The sequence below is a fragment of the Spermophilus citellus genome (assembly GCF_964194105.1).
Source record: "Spermophilus citellus genome assembly, chromosome: 3".
NCBI classification, from domain to species: Eukaryota; Metazoa; Chordata; class Mammalia; order Rodentia; family Sciuridae; genus Spermophilus; species Spermophilus citellus.
Window position 1 is genome coordinate 7710388 of NC_138184.1, and position 16294 is coordinate 7726681.

Consider the following 16294-nt stretch of genomic DNA (forward strand, 5'->3'; position numbering starts at 1 on the left):
AATTTTCCTTTAAACAATTTTCGAGTATTATGATAAGCATCATTGACCACATAGATTTTTTTTGAAATATTCATCATCACTGTCTCAAAAATATTTCATTATTTCAAAGTGATACTTTGTTCCAAATATGAAGAACTCCCAAACATTCCATCCCATCACTAGCTGCAGGCATTGCACTTACATCATGTGCGGTATTAAATCCATTAATGTTCCTGAAGAGGCACATTAAGCCAACTTGATAATTAGTTATAATGAATTTTCCAACACACATCGCAACTGGACACCACAGGGTCTGAGATTTAGGCCATCCTGCTGGGCAGCCTCCTCAGGGCACCTTTAATGTCCCTGTTCCTCAGGCTGTAGATGAAGGAGTTCAGCATGTGGGTGACCACAGTGTACATCACGGAGGCCACTGCACCCTTCCTGGGAGAAGGAGATGCAGCTGAACCAAGGTACACTCCAAACCCTGTCCCTATAAATAAACAAACAACTGCCAGGTGAGAGACACAGGTGGAGAAGGCTTTGTACTTCCCTGCTGAGGATGGGATCCTCAGAATGGAGGAAACAATTTTATAGTAAGAGAAAAGAATCCCTGAGAAGGGGAAAAGGCCATAAAATGCCCCCAGAAAATATTTGACAATGTTATTAGAAAAGGTGTCAGAACAGGAGAGATTCAGAAGTTGAAAAGGGTCACAAAAGAAACTGGAAATTTCCACACTCTTGAAGTTGGTTATTTTTAAGATCATTGAATTGTGCAACTGTGATTCCAAAAGGCTTAATAAAAAGGATACCAAAATTAAGAAGCCACATAGGTGAGGGTTCATAATGACCAGGTAATGCAGGGGGTAACAGATGGATACAAAGCGATCATAGGCCATCACAGTCAGAAGCATATAATCCATACATGCAAAAATGCCAAAAATAGACATCTGTGTCAGGCAGCCCACATAGGAGATGACTCTGTTGTGAGTTTGGATGTTCACAATCATCTTTGGGACCATGGTGGAGATGAAACCAATGTCAGCCAAGGACAGGTTGGAGAGGAAGAAGTACATGGGTGTGTGGAGGTGGGAGTCAGAGTTGACAGCCAGGATGATGAGCAGGTTCCAGAGCACCGTGACCAGGTACATGGACAGGAACAGTCCGAAGAGAAGGGGCTGCAGGTTTGGATCCTCTGAGAGTTGCACCAGATAGAATTCTGATATGTGAGTTAAATTTTGTGCTTTTGTGTTGCTTGGACACCTTTTGAAAAGCAAAGAGTGTAAAAAAAAAAAAAAAAAACCATGAGCAGGCTCCACTCGCTCTGCATGCATTTGGATTCAGGTATTCACTAGGAAGCTGCTCACACTGGAGATCCACACGCCCTCAACATAGGCCTCAGTCCTGAGACACCCAGACTTGCACACTCTTTCACTGTTGCTACCTACATCATTCACCCCTCTCTCCACACCCTATTTCAGACATTTAACTGATCAATATTAAAACCCCAGGAGCAGAAAGAAGAAGTTCATGATTGCAGGAATTATAGCCTACCATTTAAGGGGAAATTCAGGGGAAGTAATAAGTTTTTTATTAAGAAAAAATAATGTTCATGAAAGTTTATTAAGAACCACTTAAATTTACTATGCTTTTTTCTACAACTTGAGGGGGATGTGTCCCAGTCAGAAAGCATGGTTATGAGCTACTTATCTTCAAAGTGTTTCATCATTTTTTTTTATTTTCTCATTGCCCTACTCTTCAGATTACAGCTTGCTCTTTAAAGGTATGTAATATAATACAAATATCCTTGTCTTTGGCACATTTCAAATTTAGATAAACATGATTGATCCAAATGCACAAAATCAATAGTAACCCTGATCACAAATGTGGCTGAAAGAGATGATATTAAAAACATAAATGATAATAAACACTTTGAATAGTTTGAATTTATACTGGTTTATTTGTATGAGCCTATACAATATCAGCAGAATAGCTGGCATATAGAAGAGCTCTTCACTGTTTTTCTTTCCTTGATTCGGTCCTCCAGCTGACCTGTTAAAACTGCTCCATGGTTTTGTGATCTTAGTCCATCAAGTTTGCAGTTTAAGATTTCATCACCAAAAAAAGGCCCAAAGCTCAGCTCTTATTTCCAACATACTTATTTCTACTTTGTGGACTCTGGTGAGGCATTCCTGATATGCAGATTGTAATCCTCTCATTTATGCTATGTGAGTGTAACATGGGTTCATTATTTGTCTCTTCTTGCTGTGATTTAATTTGTCTAAATTTGGGGTAATGATTACCTATCTTGGGTTCTGGTTATAAGAAATTATTTTAAAAATCTTTCCAGTTGCTTAACTAGTAGTTTTGTCTCAGTTAAGGTTAATATTCATCTTTGGATATTTTAGATTATCCACATACTGTGAAATCAGACCAACACCAGTTTAATCAGGATATCTGCATGTGAAATCCTAGGTGGTTTTTTTCTTACACCAGAGTTAGAAACCACTGTCTGACAATAACCTGGCACTTAGAAAAAGCTCCATGAATATTACCTTCTCATATTTTAATAACACCCACTACCTATGTTAAAATATAGGTATTTGACAATACTTGTCTCAGGACTAACTCTGTATAGAGAGACTTGAACAATTACCTCAGAAATTTGAGTTCTTAGTGAACTCGGGATTTAGGATAAAGAGAAAGAAATATTGAATCTTAAAGAAAACATCCAATATTCACTTGAGATGTAGAAAGTACAGTTATAAATCTTAAACAACATGCTCTTGGCCCATGCCCTTGGCTCATGCCCCTGTAATATGGGGGAAATAAACAAGTGCAGGGGAAACTGGTGCAAAATTGTTCAGCTCCAACCTGGCTCCACCTCCTGTCCAGGACCTGATACAGCCCTTTTATAAACATTGTACACCCTGCCCAAAACAGGGTGTACACTCTCAAGACAGCCCACATTCTCCCTTGCATGTGTACCTGCCTTCATAAATAAACCTTTGTCCACGCCTCTGTCCAGCTCCTGCTGAAATCCTTCTCCATCACATATGACAAGAACCCCATTTTGTGGACTCTCTGGTCAGGCATTCAGGTATTCACTAGGAAGCTGGAACTTCACTAGGTCAGAGCTGAGCTCCCCCTCTGCCCTGGGGACTCCTTGGACCCATCTCCAGAAGTATCTCTTCCCCTGTGACGTTACTATCTCTGCCTGATTCCACTCTCCCGCAAACCTGTCTCCCAAACACACCTACTTCATGAAATGGGGAGGTGTGATTTTCTGCTGATGTTTCTATGTCAATATTAATTTATGTTCCCATAAAGGTTTCCATTAAAAATTACATAAAGAGCACCTAAATGTTATCTAAGTAGTGCACAATACAATACCTATTGCTCCAGAAATGCACTGTTTACATTAACTTGAGGTGCTAATTCCATTTGTGAAAATCACTCCTCTACTTCAAAGACTTCATCCTACACAAAGTATTTCCTGAAGAAAGCACATCATTTAACCAGTAAAATATGGCAATCATTTCAAAATTGTTGTTCATCTCTCCATATAACACAAATAAGAATTTCTACTAAATATATCATCAGAGGATGTGTGTATGGTTTCCAAAGAACAATGCATGTCCAAATGTACTTTTTAAGAGCTACGTTTACTTACCAATTTTAAAAAGTAATTATTATAGTTATACTTAATAGTTGGGTTTGGTTTTTTCCATGTTATTATGAGTGTATGATAGTTGTACATAATGGTGGCATTTATTGTTACATATGCATACATGAACTCAATATAATGTTATAATTTGAGATGTATCATTCCCTAGTGCTTTCCTTTTCCTTGCATCCTCCCTCCCCCAGTCCTTTTCCTCCACCATATTGATCTCCCCTTGATTTTTAAAGAGCATTATAATTACATATATTAGTTGTTTTTATCCCAATATAATCATATGCCCATGAAGGGGAACCAGATATGTAGAATCAAAATGGCCTTGGTATGCATACTGGGCTGCTTATCAGATGGCCAAATGTGTCACAAGTTTACTGTGTTAAGTTTTCTTTTTCTCCAATAGACCAAAATATAGCAATCTTTAAGGATCAGAGAGAGAACATAGGAGTTTTCCATAGGAAAAGTTTCCCTAGAAGCTGCTGGAACAGTCCCTCAGTCCTTTACTTTACTCACAGGCACAGCTCCTTTGCTTCATCACAAGACAAAGCCACAAGGTCCTTGTTCTCCAGCAGTCATTTCTTAATAAGCTCACCAGACACCTTGCATCCTTAGGGTGGAAGGGGGTTGCCTGGAGTGTCAGAGCTGCCCAAGAAGACTAGGGTGGGGGCAGCTGTGGGATCCCAGGTGGGTTACCAATTTGTAACCAAAAGCTTCATCTTGTTCCCAATACCAATTCAATATTAAAAAACAGGGTTTTGAGAAAAAATAAGGATTATTGTTTTGCTAGTACAGGAGAAACACAGAGGAATCTTGTCCTAGAGACTGTGATTCTCACCTACATCTTGATCTTAATATGTGTCATCAAAACAGTGCTAACTATGACATATTCTCTGCATAATGACTCCTGAAGAAATCTTATCTGGTTTATAGGATATTTCCATGTTGCTCAGGTAGAAGAGAAAGTACTTGCATTTGAGTCATAAAAGCAACAATTTTCTTGATATCACAGCCCTGCCAGTGTGTGCCCAGTGTGTGAGAATCACTCCACTTCTCCGGCTCCGACTGCTTAAGGAGAGAGAGAGAGAGAGCAACACCCAGCTCCAAAACATATGCAGCACCAAAGGGGAATTTGGAACTCTATAACTGATTGGTCATTGTCACTTTAAATTAAAAGTGTATGATTAGGGAAATGCCAACAGTATTGAGGAAAGAAATTGTCAACAGACCCCTGAGACTCCACAGTGGGAAACTCTGATATGTGCCTCAGTAGAAGGCTTGGGTTTCAGGGGTCCCTTCACGTCCTACTACATTTTGCTATTTTTTACTTTAGAAAATCTATGTCATGAGTGCTCAAACTTGACTAAGTTAGAGGGAATTAAATAAAAATACATGGTTCCTATGTCCATGACAATAAACAGAATGATAGTGATTAACTTGCCATGATTTTCATGGAGCATTGCTTCAAAGAATGAAAGTACAGACTGGAAGCAAGAAGTCCATGAATCCCAATTAATTTGGGCCATTTTGGGGAAGAAATATCAGGTGAATTCAATGTGGAACAGATCTGTTTTAGATTCCTCCCTGTGCCAAGACAAACATGAGCCCCAGCGAGTCACAAATAGAAAGAGGGACACCTTCCCAAATACACAGCACAGCTGTGTGGAGCATCAAATTTAATGTATCCAATCCAGAAATATAAAAATTGTAACGTTGAGTAGGGCATAAATTCTTTGAGTTGCATGAGGATTAACCTAATCACTACTAACAGTAACAATAATATCTAGATCTTATTTTGCTCAGAAATTTTTCAAAAATTCCACAGTATTCCTGTAAGAGCACGATGTATCTCTTTCATCCTTAGTCAATGCAGTTGTATCAAACAAAAACCAACTCAGATATCAATGCTGAATCCAGACACTGTTGACTTGCTCCTTCACAGACACAATAAATGAGACTGAAAGACTCTAAGATCCATCCACTTTGTGTTTATATTTTCTTCCACGCAACATAAAGTTCTCTACCTATGTCCTAAGGTTTTAAGTATAAGGCATACATTTATGTTCTTTCCAGTGATGTAAGAATAAAATAAAATAAAGACATAATATTAAGTTTGTTTTAAGATTAAAAGGCTGTTTTCAAGCATGAAAAGTCATATGATAAGGTCCAAGGAGGTCCTGGAAGGGGCCCAATAGCATGATCTGTGCTGAATGATCATCAGCCTCTTCTACTGAGACCTCTCCTGTGACCTGTGGTTGTTCCTCCAGAGTTCATAGAGCAGGCACCCGCCCTGCTCTGCCCTTGATCACCAGGAATCCAGCAAGAAACTGCACCATGGGCAAGGCTCTCTTTCTGCAGTGACAGGGAAGAGGAATGGCTCTTGGCTTATTGATGGAACAGCTTGCCAGGATTCTCCTATGATGCCCTGTGTCCATGGTCAGACAGCCCAGTGCAAACATGCTGCAGTCTTTCCTATCTAACAAACAAGAGCAAGTTGCATGATTATAAAGTTACTTTTTTACTGTAAAATAATGATAAATGTGACATGCATTTTCAGAGTGGGCAATGCACAAGAAATGAAAGTGATGATAGAGAACACATTGCTCACCTGCTGAGCCTGGGATGCTCTTAGCATCAGTCCATGGTGCTCTGGTTTCTGGCATCGTCCTCCTCATCCTTATCACCACCAGAGTCTTTTCATGGTGCTTAGGAAATCTTTTTTCTATTCATTCTTTATGGTACCAGAAATTGAACTCAGGGGTGCCTTGCCACAGGACCAGAGCATCAGCTCTTTTCATTTTTTGAGATAGGACCTCCCTAAGTTGATTAGAGCTTTGCTAAGTTGCTGAGGCTGGCCATAAACTCGCAAACCTCTGCTTCAGCCTCCCACCCCTCCAGGATTACATACACACACAACTGCACTAGGCTAGTGAACACTTCTGAAGACACATTTTGTACACTATGGGAAACAGAACCAGTGTGAATGGAGAGCACGTTTTAAATAAGATATCTAATACCCTAGCAAAAATAAAAACATAAACTTTTCAAACATGATGCTTGAAATTTTACATACTGAAGACTCCAATCTGGATACTCAAACTGTGATGTTTGTCCTTCTGATAGAGGACAAATACTGTCCATCTTTCTTCCAGTGTCCCAATGCTCCATCTGCACCTACTGGGTTATACTGCTTCTCAGCTGGCTCATGAAAAAGGAGTGCACATGCCAAGACCCACCCATACCTGGTGACCAACAAAGGCTCAGACTCTGTAGCCAGCATTCCCATGAATATGCTGTCAGCTGGGAGCTTTTTGATGCAGAACCACAGCAGGGGACACAGCCACACAGATCACTGGACAAGAACCATCCACTGAAGGGCTGAAGGCACAGGCTGAATGGGCCCTAACATATGACCTTGGAAGCTCAATGCACAGAGCTCATTATTGAACTAATTGGTCCATGCAATGCCATCTGTAAGGACTTCTCAACATTAATGCAGGAAGATGAAGAAAAGAAAATGAAGGTCCACATAATATTTGGACCCTAGCCATAATTGGGAGGGGTTTTTGTGTACTCAATTTACTGCTCTCACTTCTGTGTTTTAAAGATAATCAGCTTTTAATGTCTATTCTCAGTATAAATATGCAATATATATATATATAGATAACAAAACATTGCTATTGGAACCTAATAAGCATATGCTTTAGTTACATTTATTTGGTCATTTTTTTTTTTTTAATGAAGCGTTTAGTCATTTAAAAAATAGTGGTTCTCCTGCTCAGAAGTATTGTCAAAGGACTCTGCATTGGAATGATGAGAAACTCTAAACTGTGTTTCAGAATAAGCTCTAGGGCCTTCTCTCACTCCCCTCTGTTCCTAATTTACTTTTCCTATGCTCATGGACAGGGCTGCCATTGTTCGTGAGTAAATGAAGTTTGTAGATGCTGTTAAGGATAGGTATAGGGCTCTGTTTCAGTGTCAAGACACAAACAAAACCGGATCAGTCAGTGAAAACCTGCAATGGGAGAATCTACCCTAAAGGGACATTCAACCAAAGGAGAAACTAAGTCAAAGTAAAAACCAGAAAGAAATCAAAATGACAGGGAATACAAAACATATCACAATAATAACCTTGAATTTCAAAGGCCTAAACTCATCAATCAAAAGACATAGATTGGCAGATTGGATTAAAAAGCAAGACCCAACAATATGTTCATGGGTAAAGACATTTGCAGGCTGATGGTGAAAGGATGGGGAAAAACTTATCACTCATATGGATTGCATATACAAGCAGGGGTTTCCATTTTTATCTCAGATAAAGTAGAGTTCAAACCAAAGTTGTCAGAAGAAACAAAGAAGGACATTTCATACTTCTTAAGGGAAGTATATATAAGTAGGACATAACAATTATAAATAGTTGTGCCTCAAACAATGGAAAATCTATGTACATCAAACAAACCCTTCTCAATTTCAAGAATCAAATAGACTATAGCACAAGAATACTGGGTGAATTTAACACACCTCTCTCACTACTAGAGAGATCTTCTGAACAAAAACTAAATAAGGAAACTATAGAAATAAATAATATATTCTATAATTCAGGCTTGAAATACATAACCCATCAACAAATGTATGTGCTTTCTTCTCAGAAGCATAATTCTTTCTCTAAAATAGAGCATATCTTATGCCACAAAGCAACTCTTAGTAAAGAGAGAGAGAGAGAGAGAGAGAGAGAGATAATACACTACATTCTATCAGACCACAATGAAATGAAATTAGAAATCAATGATAAAATAAAAAAATACAAGCTACTGTAACAAATGGAGACTAAATAATAAACTACTGAATGATGAATGGATAGTAGAAGAAATCAAGGATGAAATAAAATTCTTAAAAGTAAGTGAGAACATTGACAAAATATATCACAATCACTGGGACAGAGAAGGCAGTAGTGAGAGGAAAGTTTATTGCATTGAGTGAATTCATTAAAAGAATAAAAAGTCAACAAATAAATGTATAAAACTACATATCAAAGCCCTAGGAAAAAAGAAAAAGAAGAAGAAATCAACACCAATAGCAGTAGAAGACAGAGCTGAAATCATTGAAATCAAAACAATTGAAAAAACTGACAAAAACTTAGTTCTTGGGAAAAATAAATAAATGGACAAACCCCTGGTCATTCTAACAAAAAGAAAGAGTGAGAAAACTCAAATTACTAAAATACAAGATGAAGAAGAAAATATCAAAACTGACATGTCTGAAATACAGAAGATAATTAGAAATTATTTTGAAAATTTATATTCCAAGAAAATAGAAAATATCAAAGACCTTAAAACATTTCTAGACATATGAGCTACCCAAACTGATGAGAATGTCATACATGATTCAAAGAGATCAAGTTTAAGTAATGAAATAGAAAATGTCATCAGGAGCCTACCAACCAAGAGAAGCCAAGGACCAGATGGATTCTTTTTTTATGTTGTAACAGTCACATTTGTAACATAGTTTTATTGCCTTGGTTAATTGTATTGTTAACCTACTATAGATTAAATTATTTAACATAGAACAGTGACTTCAAGTTTTCACATTTTGTGAATATTTATTTTTTATTTTGGGTGGACACTATATCTATTTTATTATTATTTTTTATTTTAATTTTTATTGATTTTAAAAAAATAAATGACAGTGGAATGCATTACAATTCTTATTACACTTATATAACACAATTCTTCATATCTCTGGTTGTATAAAAAGTATGTCAGCACAAATTCATGTCTTCATACATGTACTTTGGATAATGATGTCCATCACATTCCACCATCCTTGCTAATCCCCTGACCCCTCCCTTTTCCTCCCACCTTTCTGCCCTATCATGTCTGCTGTGCAGACTCCTCAGTGCTCCATTAATGTCCCTGTTCCTCAGGCTGTAGATGAAGGAGTTCAGCATGAAGGTGACCACAGTGTACATCACTGAGGCCACTGCACACTTTTGGGAGAATGTGACACAGCTGAACCAACGTATCCGTCAATGCCTGTTCCATAAAATAAACAAACACGGCCACGTGAGAGCACAGGTGGAGAAGTCTTAGTACTTCCCACCTGAGGATGGGATCCTCAGAGTGGAGGACGTAATATCATAGTAAAAAAAAAAAAAAGGATCCTGGAGATGGGGAAAGGCCATATGTGGCAACCAGAAAATACTTGAATATGTTATCAGAGAAGGAGTCAGAACAGGAAAGATTCAAAAGTTGAGAAGGATCACGGAAGAAACTAGAAATCTCCACATCCTTGAAACTGGTAAATTGTAAGATCATCAAATTGTGTATCTGGGAGTTCAAAAGACTCAGCAAAAAGACACCAAAATTGTGAAGCCACAGAAGTGAGAGTTTATTATAACTGGGTAATGCAAAGAGTGTCAGATGGCCACAAACTGGTCATAGGCCATCATAGTCAGAAGCATATAGTTCATACATCCAAAAATGACAAAAGAGACATCTGTGTCAGGCAGCCCACATAGGAGACAACTTCCTTGTGAGTTTGAATGTTCACCAGCAACTTTGGGACCATGGTGGAGATGAAGCAGAAGTCAGTGATGGACAGGTTCGAGAGGAAGAAGTACATGCTTAGTGAAAATAGGGAAAATCACACCCATCTCCAAAACATGGGGCACCAAAGACAAGGCAAGAATGTAATAAATTTGGTCATTGTGATTTTAATTTTAAGAATTCCATGATTAGAGAAATATCAAAGTTGTGGAGGAAAGCTATGTTCAGGTGATACTGGAACATTGAAGGATGTGAAATTCTGATCTGTGACTCAGTTGAAGGCTCAAGCTGTAGGTGACCCTTCTGTTTCTGCTTCATTTCCTTTTAAACTCATGAATATCTGTGTCATGATCCCTTCCAAGTTGACTATTGTAAATGATATTACAAAATAGTAAGGAGGGTCTGTAGCTGTGATAGGGACACAGAAAGACACTTTAAATTTGTCATTGTTTCCACAGGGCATGGCTTAAAGAATGAACATACAGACAGGAATCAATAATCCTATTAATCCCAGTTGATTTTGGCCCATTAAGTTAAGGAAAATGGGGGAGGGGCGGGTTTCAATGCTCCACAGACTTGCTCTGGCTGCCTCCTTGTGCCAAGCAAAGCAGGGGCACAGGAGTCAGAATAGAAGGAAGGAGATGTTCTTCCAGAGTACAGCACATGTGCAACTCCAGTGTCTATTTAATCCTTACTCACTGCAGTGGTGTCAACTAGAAATCAACTCAGATGACAACAGTGACCTGCCCGACTTCACAGAGACAGTCAGTGGGACTGGCAGACTCTGAGACCCATCACTACATGCTTTCATTCTTCCCCACCCAACAGGAAGTTGTCAGCATAGGTCCAGAGTTCTTAACCGCTGGCAAACCTCAGGTACATTTGTTAAACCTTTCCAGTTTCATGAATAGGAATGAAATAAAATCCTGACAATAGGTTTGCTTTGAGTGTGAAAGAACTTTTTGCAAGCATGGAAGAGCATGTGGTGAGCTCCAAGAAGATCCTGGAGGAGGCCCAAGAGCCTGGTCTGTGCTGACTGTGACCTCTCCTGTGACCTATGTCTGTTCTTACATGGTGCATGCAGTAGGCGCCTACACTGCTCTCCCTGAGATCTCCGGGAATCCCAAGAGGAAGAGCACCATGGGCAAGGCTCTCTTCCTGCAGTGACAGGGAAGACAAATGGCAGGTTGGCCTGCTGATGGGACAGCCTGCCAGGGTTCTCCTGTGATGTCCTAGGTCCAAGGTCATACAGCCCAGTGCAAACAGGCTGCATCCTTTCCCACCTAACAATGGAGTACAAGTTACAGAAGGAAAACACATTTTTTCCTTTTTCTATATAATAATAATAGTGTGGACCCATATAACAAAATGAGATGGTACACATGAAATAAGAACAAACACGCGGCTCAGCAATTGAGCCTGGGAAACCCGGCACATCAGTTCATGATCTAGTCTCCTGTCATCCCCTTCATCATCCCTATCATCAGTGCATAATCCTTTCCTAGAGCCTAGGAAACACTTCTAAAGGACTCATTTTGTGCAGTTGTGGGTGAGATTTCTGTGTGAATTAGAACCAGTGTGGGTGGAGAGCACAGTTTGAATAAGATTTCTCATCTCCCCACCAGAAACAAAAGGTTGATCCCCACAACCCCAAGGTTGAAGCTGCACACTGGTGTCCTGCCATGTGGCAACTCTGTGGTGTTTGTCCCTGTGCTGAGGGAACACTACTTCCCCAGTCCTTCCCACTTTCATGGCCCACTCTGCACTTACTGGGTCACACTACAACCCTGCAGGGTCATGACCAAGAAGTGCTGATCCTGAGACCCTACCAAGTGTGGAGAGCAGGGAAGGATCAACTGTGTCCAGAGGAACAGATCATGTGCTCAGGAGGTTCCTGATGCAGACACCCAGGAGAAGGTACAGCCATGCAGCTCACTGGACAAGAACCATCAATGGAAGGGCAGCAGGCACAGGCTGATTATGAACTGTGATATGACCTTGGAAGATCAATTAACAGAGCTCATACTTAAACTAATTGGTCCATGAAATCCCCGTCTCCAAGGAGTTCCCATCACTAATGGGGAATACAAAGAAAATGTATGTCCACATGAGTTTTGGACCCTAACACTAATGAGGAGCTAAGCTGTATGTCCAATTTACTTCTTTCTCTTCTACATTTTTAAAAATGCATATTTAACATCATTTTATTAGGATAAAATATAAATTAAAAAAATTTGCTGTGGGAACCTGAATAAGTCTACCCTTAAGTGGCATTTACTTGGTCATTATGGTTTTTATGTTTTTTTTTTATTAAACATTCAGTCTTCAGTTATATAGTGGGTCTAATGTTAAACAAAACTGTCAAAGGACATTGTAGTTAGAACTATGTGAAACTCTCAAGAGTATCTCAGACCAAGTTCTAAGAGTCTCCTGTCACTTCCCTTTGTTCTTACATTGGTTTTCTGGGTTCATGGACACCTCTGCCATTGTCGAAGTTTGTAGATGTTCACAAAGGGAGGTATGGGCCCTGTGTAAGGGAAACACAAACAGGAGCTGCTCAATCTTGCTTCTGACTCTGGGGGACATTCCTGAGTAGAATGAAGGTACATACAGGAGAGCAGCTGTGTGTTGAAAGACCATTGAGCAAAGCAAACCTGTTTGTAGAGCAATGGCCTATTCAATATTTAACACATTTTCTATATATATATATATATATATATATATATATATATATATATATAATTATAATATATAATAGAATTATAATATATAATAGAATTATAATATATAATAGAATATATAATAGAATATATATATATATATATATATATATATATATATATATATATATATCCTCTGTGCCTAAAATGGTGTAGGTTCTTGGGTATCAGAAAAGAGAGACAGTTGGTCATTCCACCCCAGATATATAGCATGTACTTACATAAGGGGAGTATGAAAATATAACATTATAGAAATATCAAAATAATAATTTCATGTCAAAAAACATTTCACTTGAATAGTAGGAAGTTTAGCATTTCCATATGAATAATAAATATCTAACATTTTGTCCATATTTTGCACCTTCATCAAATATCAGTCACATAGGAAATACATATTTTCAATTTAATGTGGATTCAATGACATTGTATCAGCTATAAACCACCTTGGATGACATTGCTGAGTATCATAGACACTAACAACCTGTCAGGTATTGAAGAAAGAACCAGCTGAGACAACAGAAGCTAAAATTAAGATTTAAGTCTCTGGATCTGATGCACTAATCTCTTCACTGTTTTCCAAAAATCAGAGCTTTTTCAGCAGAATCCAGAGGTCCTAGCTGCAGGCACGTATTGAACACAGTCTTAATCCTTCCAGTCCATGAGGAGTAATGAAATCCTGATCTACTTTTGGTCTCCTCTTTAAATTGAGTGAGCTGATTATCAGCACGCAGGAGGATGTGGCAGCTACAAGGGTATCCCAGACAGGGGGACACAGGGAGGCCTGTCTTGCATTATCTGTGCCCACTTGACCTTAGATCCTTGTCTTATATCAGCCATTCTTCCATAGCTGGTGCAACTGATGCCACTGGCTGCTCTGTCCTGGGATCCACCAGAATTCCCACAGGGAAGTACACAGAAAAACAGGGTCCTCTCCTGGATTGACAAGAATGTAAGACACAGGTTGATTGTGGAGGGGACACCCTGCCAGCACTGTCCTGCAAAGATGCCACGTGCCTCAAACCCACAGTGCATTTCAAACATAGCCTCAGTTAGTTGATCTAAACATCTAGCACAAGTTACTGAAAACTCTGATCCTCTCGATTCTGTGAAATAAAATTTCATGGCACTTATACCTTGGTGAAGATTTTCAGACAAATTTAAACAATCTACAAATTGCTCACACTTCAGGCACTCAAGGATTTCTCATTAAAGAAACATATGTTTCTGTGCTGTCCTCATCCAGGTCCACCTCCTCCTCCTCACCTACATAGACATCTCTCAGTACTGAGGACAGTGTGAAGAACACATTCCCTCCATGTGGATGACAGTGTGTGCTAAGAAGGACCAGTGTGGGAGGAAAGGAAAACTGTAGTGACATTGCCACCATGCTCACCACCATCGTGGATGTCAGACACATGCCTCGACGCTCAGTCCCCATGACTGACACTGTGCAGCACTCTCCTCTCTGGGCAGCCACACTGCATGTTGGTTCTTCCTCCATCCTCACCTCCCTCAGCAGTAACCTATTTACACTGGCTCAGGTGGTCATGACTAAGGAGAGTGGATTCCACATGACTAAGGAGAGTGGATACCCAGTCACCTCCCACCTCATCTTTAGGGATGAAATGTGTGCACACTCAGGTATGGACTTTCTAGACACAACCAGGGTGAGAAGAAACACAGTGTGGGGCCCACCTGACTGGAGCCATCAAGCTGAAAAGCTGGAGGCACAGGCTGCCCATTGACTATGGTGTGACCTTGGAGGCTCAAAGCATAGAAGTCCTGACTGGCCAGTAGGTGAGCACATCACAAACTAAGTACTTCCTAATAGCAAAGGTGGAAGAATAAGGGTAGAAAATGAACATCAACTGATGTGTTTCATTAATTCTTTGTTTAAAAAAGTCCATTTTCACTCTTGGATTATTTAATTAATTTTTAAACATAGTAGCTTCCCAAGAACATTTTCATTATGGCGTTTTAAAATTATAAATATTTGCCATTATTGTCATCATCAATAGCATAGTTTAATGGCATTAAATATAGACTTTGTTGTGATACAGTAACCATCATCCATCTCCTACATTCTTCATAGTACCAATATGAATCCTTGTTCCCAGTAGGAACACTTCCCAAATTTGCACCCAATATAGTCTGCACCATTCTACTATGGAACTCTATGGGAAATTAACACATAAGGGGCATACTGACAGGGCCAGGTATTTAGCTTTACTGCATTTTCCCACACACATTGCAACCAGACGTCACAGGGACAAAGATCAGACTGCTCACCTCTGCAGCCTCCTCAAGGCCCTTTTAATATCCCTGTTCCTCAGGCTATAGATTAAGGGGTTTAGCATGGGGGTGACCACACTGTACATCACTGAAGCCACCGCATCCTTTCTGGGAGAATGTGATGCAGCTGATCCAAGGTACACTGCAGAACCTGTTCCTAAAAATAAGCAAACACCTGCCAGGTGAGAGCCACAGGTGGAGAAGGCTTTGTACTTCCCACCTAAAGAGGGGATTCTCAGAAGAGAGGACATAATTTTATAGTAAGAGAAAAAGATTCCTGAGATGGGAATAAGGCCATATAAGGCAATAAGAAAATACTGGCCAATGTTCTTAGAGTAGGTGTCAGTGCAGGAAAGATTCAGAAGTACAGAAGGGTCACAGAAGAAACTGGAAATTTCAAAATTCTTGAAGTTGGTAATTTGTAAGATCATCAAATTGTGCAGCTGAGAGTCCAAAAGACTCAGCAAAAATGACACCAAAACTGAGAAGCCACAGAGGCGAGGGTTCATAATGACTGTATAATGCAGGGGGTAACAAATGGCCACAAACCTGTCATAGGCCATTACAGTTAGAAGCATATAATCCAAACAAACAAAAATGATAAAAATAGACATCTGTGTCAAGCATCCTACATAGGAGATAAGTTCATTGTGAATTTGAATGTTTACAATCATGTTTGGTACCGTGGTGGAGATGAAGCCAATGTCAGCCAAGGACAGGTTGAAGAGGAAGAAGTACATAGGGGTGTGGAGGTGGGAATCAGAGCTGATGGCCAGGATGATGAGCAGGTTTCCCAGGATAGTGACCAGGTACATGGACAGGAACAGTCCAAAAAGGACCTGCTGGAGGTCTGGATCCTCTGAGAGGCTCAGGAGTTGGAATATAGAGTCACAGGTTACGTTTTGTGCTAGTATACTGCTTGAACACCTTTTGAAAAAACAAAGTAGGTGTTACAAAAAAAATGTAAAAAGGCACCCCTTATTCTGTAAGCATTTGAATTTAAGTATGTACAAGGAAGCTGCTCACACTTAGGTCCATACACCTTCAACAACAGTTGTCAGTAGTGAGACTCCCAGTTTCTG

The 16294-nt window shown here is 39.6% G+C and overlaps 2 protein-coding genes across 2 annotated transcripts; both read right to left on the reverse strand.

The window, feature by feature from the left end:
* Positions 1 to 299: 299 nt before the first annotated feature.
* Positions 300 to 1130, reverse strand: LOC308643218 (olfactory receptor 7E24-like; the record flags this gene model as incomplete). The annotated part of the gene is made up of 1 exon (XM_081283132.1): positions 300 to 1130. The coding sequence occupies one exon, from the start codon at positions 1128 to 1130 to the stop codon at positions 300 to 302; it is 831 nt and encodes a 276-aa protein (XP_081139258.1).
* Positions 1131 to 15205: 14075 nt separating this feature from the next.
* Positions 15206 to 16027, reverse strand: LOC308643219 (olfactory receptor 7E178-like; the record flags this gene model as incomplete). Its single annotated transcript, XM_081283133.1, has 1 exon — positions 15206 to 16027. The coding sequence occupies one exon, from the start codon at positions 16025 to 16027 to the stop codon at positions 15206 to 15208; it is 822 nt and encodes a 273-aa protein (XP_081139259.1).
* Between the last annotated feature and the right edge of the window lie 267 nt (positions 16028 to 16294).